Genomic DNA, 13,311 nt, shown 5'->3' on the forward strand with positions numbered 1-13,311 from the left:
TTGCACCAAACACAAACAATACATAATAATCTTTTTTATGTGTTATATGGTTATGTGGAAAATTTTGATAGTCAATAAGTAAATATGTCTCTTAATAGTTGACTCTATATAGTCTACATTTCTTGTAACTCAAAGAAAATAACAATAGAAGTTACGCTACTCAATCCTACGAATATACAAAACATAACTATTTCAAAACGCTGACTAGAGCTCGATGGAACGTATTTATTTATTTATTTATTCACTTTATTGCACGCACAACTATTTAACAAAAAATAAATTGAGCAAAAGGCGGGCTTAAATAGGGCTATATAGCCTTATCTACCAGCCAACCTTAGCACGTGCAAGAAATAGCGTACAGTAGATGCATAAAGCATCATACACACATACATACATATATATACACATATATCTACAAATATACACACACTTACATAAATATATATTATAAATATATACATATAACATACATTTAATAATATACTAATGATAAAGTAACAAAAAGTTAACAATAATACTAAATGTACAGTGTAATAATAACAGCTTAATATTTAAACAGTGAAGCTTCCCAAGTCGCGCTGCGGCATAGACGACTTCTGAAAAATATAAAACAGTTATAGTACAATAGTTATTGCTTGTAATGTACATGTTATTATGAGTTGTTAGTGTTACGAGGGTAACCTTATCCTTCAATACGGTTATGACATTTGATTCTATATGATAATTTATATCACAGTATTATTGCAAATTATTAATATCGCAGATGCTATTGAATTTACTTTATTATATATAATTATTATTGTAATTAATTGATCAATAATTTGTAGAACTGTAATTAATATTATTTTATATGGCATAGCATTTAATACTGGCATGTAACACTATTTCTTATTTTAAATATTATTGAGCTGTCATTATAAAACAATTGGACTATAGCGTGGGGCATTCTAGAAAAAGATAGAGACATTGAAGCATCATTGTAAAACGATAATATTATTTTGGTCATCCCGAACTACTGAGATTACATTAGTTAATAAAATATATTTAAAACTATTTGTGCCCGCGACTTAATTTAACAATCAGCTGTCTGCCAGTGAAAGTCCCGTCACTTCCACTTCACGTCCCGTACTTAGAATCTCTTTCTTTTAATTTACAATAACAGTAATATAATGATTGTCATAATAATTGTATTGTTGTTTGTTTTTAATTGAAATTAATATTTTGACTAATTTATCCTAGGTATTCCAGCTAGGAGTAATGAAAGCTGAAGTATGTCTGAGAAGTGACACACACGTCCATTCTGTTTGCGCACATACTTATGCGCGCTAGGTCTTGGGATTGGCGACTTTTACATGTTTAAAAGTTTTTATTTATACAAGTGTTAGATTTCATTCATTTGATTAATGTTTTATAATAGAATAATACCAGGGGATGTAGCTCAGTGGTAGAGCGTTCGCTTTGCATGTGAAAGGCCCCGGGTTCGATCCCCGGCATCTCCATTTTTTATACCAACTGCTTACATATTTTAGCTACTATTTTATATCGTTATATACTAATACTTGCGATTAATAGTTGTTTAAATTTTAAGAAATAAGTAGGTTGTTTTAAAAATTGGAATTGTTGGAAGCGTTGTTTCCAAACATGTATCTTAGGACTTTGAAAATTATTATCGATAGTAAAACAATAAGCCATGTAATTTGATTTCAACGAACTTGTAAAATGAAAGGAAGATTTTCCTTAATATTAAAATACAATAAAAATATTACTGTTAAACAGTTTTTAATTGGCACCAAAATATATATATAAGATTACATTTGATTTCATTTACTTGAATATTTCTTATTCAAATAATTGTACACTAGCCGAACTCCCGGTTCCGACCGCGTGAATTTCAGCTTTTTTATTTTTATTTATACTCTTTGGCTGCTTTGTCCTTTAAACCGGAAATAAAAAATATTAAGTTTAATTACCTGGCGGTAAAATAAATGAAGATTGGGTGGTTTCTCTTCAGAAAAGTTAGCTTATAGCCATACGAACACGACATTTTTTGTTTCTAAGGAGATTTTGATACGATATATTTTAACAAATAATTAATTTTAGACAGCGGAAAAATATTACTTACCGTTCAGGAGGTGGTTATATAAGAAAAAAAATATGAAAACATTCTAACAGAACTAATGATTATAGATTAGTTCAGTTAGAATTTGATGTTAAAAAAACTGATGTATTATAAAAGAGGTTTTATCATTTTGGTGTTAAATTTAGATGAGCGACAGCTTACAATCAAATTAAAACAAAACAAATAAACCTGTTATATGACGAGTTGGTTTCGTAATTCCTAAAAAAACTTTTGAATAAACGCGAAGTTTCGCGTGAGATCCACTAGTGTTTATGTAAATTACAGATATGACAATATTGATTCATTTTCAGTATAAAATCTGTTGAACTACAACCATCCATCAATCCTGAGGTAGGACTTACTTTTCGAACGAAGTCTGGCAGTGTGTTGGACTAATATTAAAATATATACATATATTATAATCGACCATTCGCTAAAATATTTAAAATGAATATCGAAGGTCACTGTTTATTTAAGTTTCAGTGATATACAGACATAATATTAAGGAATTCATCAAGAATAAGTCACCAATTTGTTACCACTGTGACAACCATTATGGATTCCTCCTTGCTTTTTCTACGTCTGAATGGTGACGTCACTTCCTAGATCAACTGTTTTCTCAGTCTTCGTTCCGCATTTGGATGTATTTGCACACATGTGTACCAATTAAAACATGAAATAGAACACTATCCGTGCTTAACGTTCGTGTAACCTGTCATCGGGGATGTAGCTCAGTGGTAGAGCGTTCGCTTTGCATGTGAAAGGCCCCGGGTTCGATCCCCGGCATCTCCATGTATGTTTTGTTATTATGTTATATCATTTTTTTAGAAAGCTATCATCACACACTTAATGAGTATAACTAATGAAATTTAAGGACGATTTGTATCCATTGTGTAAAGATATCATATTTTAAAATATGTGGCTACTTTATTGGTGGATATTAATGTCTTAATTTAAGGTTTTAAACTATCAGCTTGTACCTAATTATCCCACAGATTTAAGGACGCTTTCCTCTTTCATAGACGTTAAGAGCTTACTTCACGATGCTTTAATCTGAATTGGGTGGATTGTATTGGTGAATACAGATGTGGAATATTTTCAACCGATGGGATGAATTATAGACACGAATTAAGCAAATGAAAATAGAGTGTTGATGTTTGGTTTTTTTACCCACTATCTTTGGTAGAGATTCACGTGTTCTGGGCACGGAGCTGGGTGTAGGCTTTTTTCTACATGATTTGCTATGTGTAGTTTATTTCGCCAGAAGGGTGATATAAAAGGTTGGGGAAAATGTTTCTTCGTATTTTATATGAAAATTCAAAAAGTTTTTTTTTATACTTTATTTACATTTGACTAAAGTATGTAGGTGCCATTTTGTTCCATAACTTTTTGCTATCTTGTTGGTAGTGACATGATCCCATTGCTGTAAAAATTTTGGGGCTTCTGATCGAAAAACTGCGACAAGTGATTTTGGCAGTCCTCTCGTGATGTTAACCTGACACTGCCTAAGGAATTCTGCAGAGACCGAAACAGATGAAAATCTGAAGGTGCAAGGTCAGGACTATACGGCGGATGCATTAATACCTCCCAGCCAAACTCTCGTAATTTTTGTTGAGTGGCTAAATATGTGTGAGGTCTAGCGTTGTCATGGTGGAAAACCACACCATTCTGTTGATCAATTCTGGCCGCTTTCTCTCAATTTCTTGCTTCAATCTCATCAATTGTTCGCAATACAGTTCTGAATCGATGGTCCTGCCGGGCGGTAACAGCTCATAATGAATGATGCCCTTCCAATCCCACCATACACACAGCATTACCTTGTTGCGAGTTAATCCGGGTTTTGCCACAGTCTGTGAAGCTTGACCGGCCTTTGACCACGATCTTTTTCGCACGTTCTTGTCGTATGTGATCCACTTTTCATCACCAGTTATCAGCTTCTTCAAAAATGGTTCGGTTTCATTACGTCGTAATAAAGAATCACAAATGAGTACACGGTTCATTAGGTTTCTTTCAGTGAGTTCATGAGGCACCCATATATCGAGCTTTTTTGTGTACCCAGCTTTATTCAAATGAGTCAAAACCGTTTTGTGGTCAATTGCCAGTTCTTCAGCTACATCGTAACTACTAATATGCCGATCTTGCTACACTTTTTCAAAAATGGCATCAATTTTGTCCGTAACAGGGCGACCAGAGCGAGATGCATCTTTGATATCAAAATTTCCGGCTTGAAAACGCTTAAACCAAACTTGCGCTACTCTCACAGATACTGCATTAGGTCCATAAACGTCACAAATTTTTTTCGCAACTTGAGTTGCATTTTTACCTTTTTTATAGTAAAATTTTAAAATGTATCGAATTTCTTCTTTAGATTCACTCATTTTAACAACAACAAAAACAAATGAAAATCACACAAATTCCTAATTTGAATTTGGAAGTGCCTTCTTTAAAATTAAAACTTTTTAATGATACCAAAACCAGCCAGATACAAATTGTATAGCCAAAGAGATTTTATTACAAGTTCATACATACTACGTATATGCGAAAAGACTTTTTCCCCAACCTAATACTTTGAGCCCGATCTGGTACTCAGATACGTGTGATCATTTTAAAGTTCATCAGATGTCTTGAAGGTTTGATACGTTTACATACTGTAAACGTATCGAAATATGATTATATTTTAGAGATTGATTAAGTTGAGATATCTTTAAATTTTTTTTTTTTGTGAAATAGGTAGAGGCCGGACAAAGGGATCTTATCTGAGGTCACTGCCGCCCACAGATATTTGTGCTGTAAGAAATTTTAATCACTCCTCACATCTCCAATGCATCACCAACCTTTAAGACTAGTCGTAAAAGTATTTAATCGTTTAACAAAAAAAATATATACTTCAATATAATTATGAAAATTTTACAGTTCAAAAATACTTCTATTTATGTTGTAATGTAAATTGTAATAAAATCACATTCGTTTCACTTAAATTGTCATCGGGGATGTAGCTCAGTGGTAGAGCGTTCGCTTTGCATGTGAAAGGCCCCGGGTTCGATCCCCGGCATCTCCAATCTTTTGCTGTAGAGTCACCATTCTGTAATTATTACCATTAAATTTTAATTTTATCATCTACCAGAAATAAGTTTTACAAAATAAATACTCTATGATAATATTTTTAAGGGCTTAAGGTCATCGCAAACAAACCATATTATCCATTTTATTAGGAAACATAAAATCATAGTGCCATATTATATAAAAATAAATAGACATATTCATGAGTATCTAGAAAGAAATCAGAAGATACATTTATAACCTATTAAACAAAGTATTTGTTTAAGAGTGCGTTTGTCTGTTTAAAGACACTTGTCTTAGTATATACAAGTAAGCATACATATATGATACTATAGAAGTTTTCACTCACGAAGGCGCGCGCCTCCACGTTAAATTATTGGCGTGCATCAGTATGAGTGGCGCTTGTGCTTACAAGATGTCTCAGCGCGTGAGATGATTAATGTAAGAATAAAGACGGTAACCTTAATACAAATGAGATTGTATTTGCTTAATGGACGTTTATCAGATCTATACTGGTAGACCAGTAATTGATCGGTACAGAAGCTTCTGATTTCTGATTAACGAATGAAACCAAAATATAAAAATCAAAATCAAAATAAACTTTATTGAAGTATGCTTTTACAAGAACTTTTGAATCGTCATTTAACTACTACCATCTTTACCAAAGTATTTTTAGAAGTGATTTGAAGTTATGAAATGTATGTATATCTCATTAATGTTGTAATACAATTTAATTTAATATAATTTTTTATGTTGAACGTCCATTTCCTACTTAAAATTTTCCTGTTTTTCGTAGTAATATCCGAAACAGCCTCTCCAAGGCGTCTGGCTGCGGATCGATGGAGGCACGTGACTTGACAGCCAACTGTACGTACTGTAGATCGGGTAACGCAGTATTCATTATAATAATACTTTTAAACGAACTTGGTTCTTATTGCAAGCAATATAAGTAGCATAATTTTATGAACTTAAGACACGCTAGCTTGGTATACATTAAAGAATTTTCATAAAAACTGTAATCCTCGCGTTAGCGCTAAACTACTCTCATTTTAACGACTTTGTAAAAGCCATATTTAATTTTTAAGAATAAATATATTTTTTATCTTTCTGATACGATATCGATTACAGTTTTTTATACGATTGAAGAATTTGTTTATTAAACATATAAGGCATTACTTTATACAAGATTGTATCTATTAAGGCATATTTACATATATGTTTTTGTTCTATGTGTTTGAGTATCGTTCACTCAATTGGAGTAAAACTTTACACAGCTGTTGTTCACTTGTGAGAGATGGCTTCTGATATCATTAATATATGGCTGGTAGGAGACATAGCAGGTATTTTGCAATCAAAAAAAGACAACTTAATACAACACTTTGTTTTGAGAAAGTTAGAAGTAGGTATGTATGTATATAATAAAATGTAACAAATGAATAAGGAATAGGAAACTTACAGACTTGCAATTTTCGTATATAATACTCGATAGCAATATTTATTGTTATAAATGGTATAGAAGTGAAGATACTACTGCTGTGTGTACACTGCTTTATTTAAAGTCTGGGTAAGACTTACGCTAGAAATAGCAAGACTATATTTTTTTCCGACTCGTGTGTTCCGAGAAAAGTTATGCAAATCTTTGAGGTCTTGTGACCTACTTACAAACCCACCAAGAAGCAGTAAGGCTTACGAATACCTTCCTGTCGTATAGTTTTAGTACAAATAATATCTTACACATATACTTTTGTTTCCATAATTACTATTTAGTATCAGTTTTTTCATCAATCAACTACGTTTCTATACAATAATATTTTTGGAGCAATAATACAGTCTGTAATTATTGCTCCGATGGTGTCGTATATATTGGGCATTTCTACTAATATTACACATGTAAAAGTGAGTCTGTTTTAAATTGTGAAATTGCAAATGTAAGTTAGTATTTCGTAGCTTTTATGTTGGTCATTATATATATATTGTTCATTGTTTACTTATTAAATGCCTCGAATGATTATATGCAGTTAATCAAATATATGTATATGTTGGGCTTATATAGAGTTATTGGTTTTTCTATCAAGAAATTCCTGAAGGCTTTCGCGTTTGGAAAGTCGTCAGTGTTGATACTCTTGCTTCGGAAAGTAAATAAAACAATCGCTATTGCGACTGTCTTATTTTCGTTCGTGTTGGAATTACCAACCCATCAGATTGCGAGAGGTCAGGAGAAGAGAATACATACACTTTTGTAGTTTAATTGTTTTTATATAATTGGTAGACAGACGGGTAATGATGGTAGGTCACTTTCCATAGACATTGAAGCTGTGATAAATTTATTACATTAATGGGTCTTATATTTGAGTTACAAATGAGTACAAGTTATCTCCATAAAAGAGTAATTCGTCTGTGATTTTCACATTACTTTCCCGAAAAGCCACCATGAGAAATGAGTATGTGTGAAAATAGTGCTTTACATGATACTGGAGACGTAATTAGCCTTAAATATTTTCTTTATTAGCAAATAAATCGAAATAGCTAATTTCGCATTGTATATGATATGTATAACTAAATGTATTATATTTTTGCAAACTTATTTCTACTATTATAAAATGGTTTTTAAACTACACATAGAATTAGCCAAAGTATTTCCATAGCCATAAAAAAGTATATTTTCCTTTAATGTTCTCTGTAAAGTCTTGAATTTCGGTAGGTCTCGTTTCCTCAGTGTTATCGATTGCCGCCTACGCCTCAAGAATACCTAATGTGAAAGCTTGCACATTTACAAAGATGTTACTAGTGAACCTTATTTTTAATAGAATAACGATCAAATTCGTATGACTTGTCGTTTACAAAGTATGCGCTGGTTTTGCAGAAGGTCAGTATGAAATTCTGATGCTTATAGATGATAATAGATAGATGATAATAGTAAAATTTCAAGTACCTTAATAAGAATATACATTAAAATAAACCTAATAATAATATTTCATGAAATATATAATGTATATACATAGCTTACGTTGAATATTGGATACGCCCGTACTTAGTCCTGGGTATCATTAGCAGCCTGTTTATCTGTTTCTCATTACTGAGTAACTGAGTTATTAAATTTTGCTAAACATAATTACACTTTAATGGTTGTCAACAATATAGCATATTATGCAATCAAATTTAATCGATAAATTGATGAAATAATTGAAAAAATAAAATAAAATATACGAATTTTTTATATGTATTGCATATTTTATATACATATTTATTATCAAACTAAAATTATTTTTAAACATTTTAAAATAATAAAAACAGTGTATTCTCTAGTTTCTGCCTGAAACATGTACATATTAATTTAAATAAAGATAATGACAAACATTGTTTTCGTATAGTCTGTATAACTAAGATCAATAGCTATTTTCGAATGCAAAATGCAACTTTCTAAAACCAAATAGTATCCTAGTTTAATAAACCCATTTTCATCATCTTAAAACTCTACGCCGTAGCACCGTAGCCCGTAAAGGGTGCTTATGCTGTAACAAAACTAATTTATTATCCGTCAGAATTCACACGTAATCAGCTGACCACGCCCATCAGAGAACTCCCCCCTACATCGACGTTCCACGACCAATGAGCACGCGACATTTGAATTTTAAATCGGCACTCGCTCGATATAGCTGTTTCGCTCTATTATAGTGCGTGACACTGGAGGCGCGTGTAAAAACTCGATTTTTATAGGTTTTTTGTGTAAAGCCTAAAGGATAATCTTTGTTGGTTTAATTTTATTAGTATTGTTTTCTGTTGCGGTTCTCGTTTGGATGATATGATATTTAGTTTTGGTTTCGTTTCATATTTTCTTAGTTAATATATCTACTTGTTTTGCTTTTAAATGTTATCAGAACTAAAATGAAAATGATTATTTCTTTAAAAATTAGCTAGCTTTTAAGACAGTCGATTTTTATTACATAATTTTTTATGCTGTTATTTGTGTTGTAATGTTATTTTTTAACCCGTAAAAAAAATTACATAGGTATATCGGTGTGTATTTTTTTTTCAAGTAATGTTTTACAGAAAAATGTAGAAATATAACACGGAAAATTATTCACACGGGTCGTATAACACAATTACAAGAATATCAAATTTATTATTATAGGATTGCGTAAACTAAAAAATATTAACGAAATTTATAATTTATTCATGGTATGATTTTCTTTTAACTTAAAAATAAAGTTTTATTTAATGTAAAAATATATTTATATTTTACCACATTTTAAAATAAATATGGAATATTAGTGTTGTTTTTTTAATCTTCTTTTTATTGAATTTATAAATAAGGTATAATTACCAAAATTCCCATTTTCACATAACAATTACACATACCTTCAAGTCACAGTTACGCATTAGTCATACTGTACCATATCACTGAGCAATTACTAACCAGCAAATATAAATTGAACCCTAACTTGTATCACATATCCTCCTTTTTATGTGAGCTAATATGAACACAGGGGGGAAGAGCGGATCAAGTAAGACTGGTAGTTCATTCACTTGAAAATTGCTTGACAGTTACAAACAAAATGTATTCGGGGTTAGGTCATAGGTGTAATGTCGTGAGAAATGAGCTTATCTCCTTTATTGTCAAAGCATTTTGATGATAATTGTACATTTCGAATGGTTAGCATTTTAGGTTTTTTATTAAAGGTATTTAAATTGGCGTGTAAGCTGAATTACACGGTAAGATCTCGTGATATAAAATAGCTTGTTAAATTATGTAGATACATATGTACGTGTTTATGCTTTTAAATAAATTACTTTTTAAATAAATTCTTTGTCGTTAGTTGAAACAAAAAATAGTATAAAAAACATTATGTTAAAACAAAATCGTAATTTTTTTAATAACCATAAAAACACAAATATAACAGTTATAGCAACATCCAATAGATCTATCGTAAAACATTTTCCGTACACAAAAGATTAGCGAAAGCAATAATTAGGGCACACCCCAATAACATGGCGTGAGACGTGACACTAGCGCGCGTCACGTAAAGGTAACCCAATTACATCGACGTGACGTTCAGACATTCGACAGCACGCCCCGTCGAGCCGCTGTGCTCGAGCCGGGCTTGTTTCGTATGCCGTACGCTGGGCCGGTTCGACGCACACATCCACGAGTATAGTTTTGATAGCATCCTCTCAATGACCGCTGGACCGACAGACTCGGCACACGTGTTCGCGGCCGTCTTCACCAAAATGCATGTTAATAACGCATGCACACGCGCGCGTTTCAGAACGTATCATTGCGCGCGCGGGAAAAGTTTGGCAGTTGACGTTCGCGCGCTTTTGTTTTTGTTTTTTTAAATTTTACGGCTCCTCTATCGTGACGCGGCCGTGACTGTGGATTTTATTTTTGTGATTTTTAGTCTGTGCCTGTGCTAGATTTTTTTTTGTGTCATAGTGATGTAGTGACGCTACTTTTAAATACTGGTATAGTAATAGACGATTAATTTTTCAGCATCACAAAGTAGTAAACTACAAATGATACCTTAAAAAATTTTTTTTCTATAATATATTTACACATTATATATACAAGAAATAATATTAATTAAATTATTATAATTAAAAATCACTGAGCTAGTAGGTATTGTAGATGAGTGTTAGTAAAGTAAATTTAGCGATTCTTAGTTTTCACTCCCGCGCACCCGAGCCAACTCAAACAGATGTTATTGCTTCACAAACATTAAAAGTACCCAAACCCGTAATCGCTGAGGTTAACAAAACACTGCGCAATAAATACTTTAGTGAAGAGTAAATATCGTAAAGACTTCAATAATAGGTGCCGATAAAACATACGAAAAATATTGAGTGCGCACACGCAATTAGTAAATATATCGAATGACGGGGTCACGCTTACTAGTGGGTCCGAAATTAAATCTTCAATGATTTATGTATTACATTGAATTATACTTATAGTTATTCAAATTTTAAATATGAAAAATATTGTATTTCACATCAGAGATGTGTGTTTTGTAATTAAATGTTAATTGAAATTTAATAGATATGGCGTTTTCTCTTTGATTTATCCTTAAGACAGGAAGATTTAAAATTAAAATGGAAAATAGAATATTTTAAATTCTTTTTGTACATGTGTTTTAAATATTGCTCAAATGTTTATAAAGTAAATTTAATTGAACAAAATTACCGGTCACAGGTTCTTGCAATTTTATGGAATTTAAATTAAAAGTACTATAATGTTGTTTCTTTTATTTTCTGTCTTTCATTGAAAAAGTGAATGAATAAATTGAAGTATTAAAAGAGTAGATATATTTAGGCTTTCGGGCATTTGAATAAGTCACGGATTCAAAAAAATATTTATCTATGTGTGCGTGTTAATAATTCGTAATAAAGATCTGGTGTATGATAACATGCAAGACTCACTTAAGTGGTTCTTCATGTCACAGTATTTAAATTGAATTAAATCCAAACAATAATTTATTCAAGTAGTCTTTTATGTGAACTATTCAATTTACAAGTCCGTCATTGAATATGTGAAGTTGCTACGGATTCTTAACATGAATTTTATCAATCGGGACCAGCGTACCTCACTAACTTCGCTTTTATAAAGTCATATAACTTTTTTTTTAAATAAAGTGTAATTAAAGTACCTATTAACATTAAAAAAAAATATGATGCGTTAATCAATGCTATTTTTAATATATCATGATAAAGAATTATTATAAGTATCTGTACAAATAAATTAATAACTTGAATTTTTAATTGTTATGTTAAGATGCATAAATAAAAAGAAATATAAGGACTTTAATCAATTTTAGATATTTTTTTTAGAATCGATAGTATGTGTAGAATATTTTGATCAATAGATGAGATAATTAAGATTAAACTAAAAATATTAAGCGGAAACAAGCAAGATAAAATTTCAATATGAGTAGAAGATAAATGTACTTACATATATTTCTTATGTTGAGGACTTCAAACAACACAAAATCATACATAGCTAATGTAGTAATTATGCCGCGGAGAATAGAGAAAATACTACATGTGATTTAGCGTCGAATTGAAATTCTGATTCTTAGAGTGAAAAATCTTTGAGTTTTTAGGCACTGTTTGTCCAACGTCCAGATGTTTTGAGTACAAACTAAAATATATAATTAGAGAGGATTATATATATTCCTTTATTTGATTATTTATATCTTTAGGATCTTTCCCTGAAAAGATGGAGCCATTGTGTCAATATAGAGTCTTACAATATAGCATATTATAATAATGTCAGTTATTTCGCTATCACTTCAATTAGTTGCAAAGCTCAATCAAAGAAGGAACTGGCGACAAGATCTCTTTACTGTTGTTCGGTTATTTAACCGTGACGAAAATAGTTATGTACTTAAACTTCTTGGACAAGGATAAATTTCATTATTATTTTTATTATCTATTCTAGGAAAAATAACTATCATAAACAATTAAATATTGTGATACAGTCATAATGACATTAACATTTAATTAGAACCATGTGTTTGTATACAAACTACAGTGAGAATTAAAAAAAATCGAAACAAGAATGGACGAGTGATAATTAGTGAAAATGGAGCACCCAGGAGGATTCGCATCCTCCCCCTGGGCGGCTATGCTGGGCCACGGCATGCATGGCATGATGCAACATGAATACACGCACCCTCATGCACACGCATCCATGCCAATGGATCTGCATGTGCCCCAAGCTTTTCCGTATTACCGGTAAGTGTACATGTTTATTTTAAGCTATAGTTATTGCGAAAACACCCAATCGAAGTTCGGTTATTTTATATAGGAAATGCAGTTAATGCGGTGCTCATTAGGAATAATTAAGCAACGTGCTCGTTCGTTCGGAATACTTTATGAGGTGACATGTAAATTATTACATTATAAGGTATTGAAGGTAATTTAAAATCTAAGATCGTAGAGGGGAAACGTTGTTTCATTTATTTATATTTAGAATGATTTAAACCAGCACAGTGGATAGAAGATGTGGATCTTAAACAAAAGTTGTGGATTTATATCTGGATAATGTTTAATGTGTTTCATTTATGCTTATGGTTAAAATTTTACTTGGGATCGTTCGCAACCTGTATTTGTCAAATGAAGTGCCGACGAATCCAAAC

The 13,311-nt window shown here is 31.5% G+C and overlaps 1 protein-coding gene and 3 non-coding genes across 6 annotated transcripts in view; all 4 read left to right on the forward strand.

The window, feature by feature from the left end:
• Positions 1 to 1,427: 1,427 nt before the first annotated feature.
• Trnaa-ugc lies at positions 1,428 to 1,499 on the forward strand. Its single transcript has one exon. It is a non-coding gene; the product is annotated as a tRNA-Ala (tRNA).
• Positions 1,500 to 2,839: 1,340 nt separating this feature from the next.
• On the forward strand, positions 2,840 to 2,911 carry Trnaa-ugc. The gene has a single exon. It is a non-coding gene; the product is annotated as a tRNA-Ala (tRNA).
• A 2,194-nt stretch (positions 2,912 to 5,105) lies between these two features.
• On the forward strand, positions 5,106 to 5,177 carry Trnaa-ugc. Its single transcript has one exon. It is a non-coding gene; the product is annotated as a tRNA-Ala (tRNA).
• Positions 5,178 to 10,354: 5,177 nt separating this feature from the next.
• Positions 10,355 to 13,311, forward strand: part of LOC124538820 (protein trachealess) — a 197,199-nt gene continuing 194,242 nt past the window's right edge. For all 3 annotated transcript variants that reach the window (XM_047116027.1, XM_047116028.1, XM_047116029.1), the window contains exons 1-2: positions 10,355 to 10,642; positions 12,612 to 12,907. In XM_047116027.1, coding sequence (XP_046971983.1) covers positions 12,756 to 12,907 — 152 coding nt within the window. In that variant the 5' untranslated portion in view covers positions 10,355 to 10,642; positions 12,612 to 12,755. The remainder of the gene's footprint in view (positions 10,643 to 12,611; positions 12,908 to 13,311) is intronic.

The sequence above is a fragment of the Vanessa cardui genome, chromosome 21 (assembly GCF_905220365.1).
Source record: "Vanessa cardui chromosome 21, ilVanCard2.1, whole genome shotgun sequence".
Taxonomy (NCBI): domain Eukaryota; kingdom Metazoa; phylum Arthropoda; class Insecta; order Lepidoptera; family Nymphalidae; genus Vanessa; species Vanessa cardui.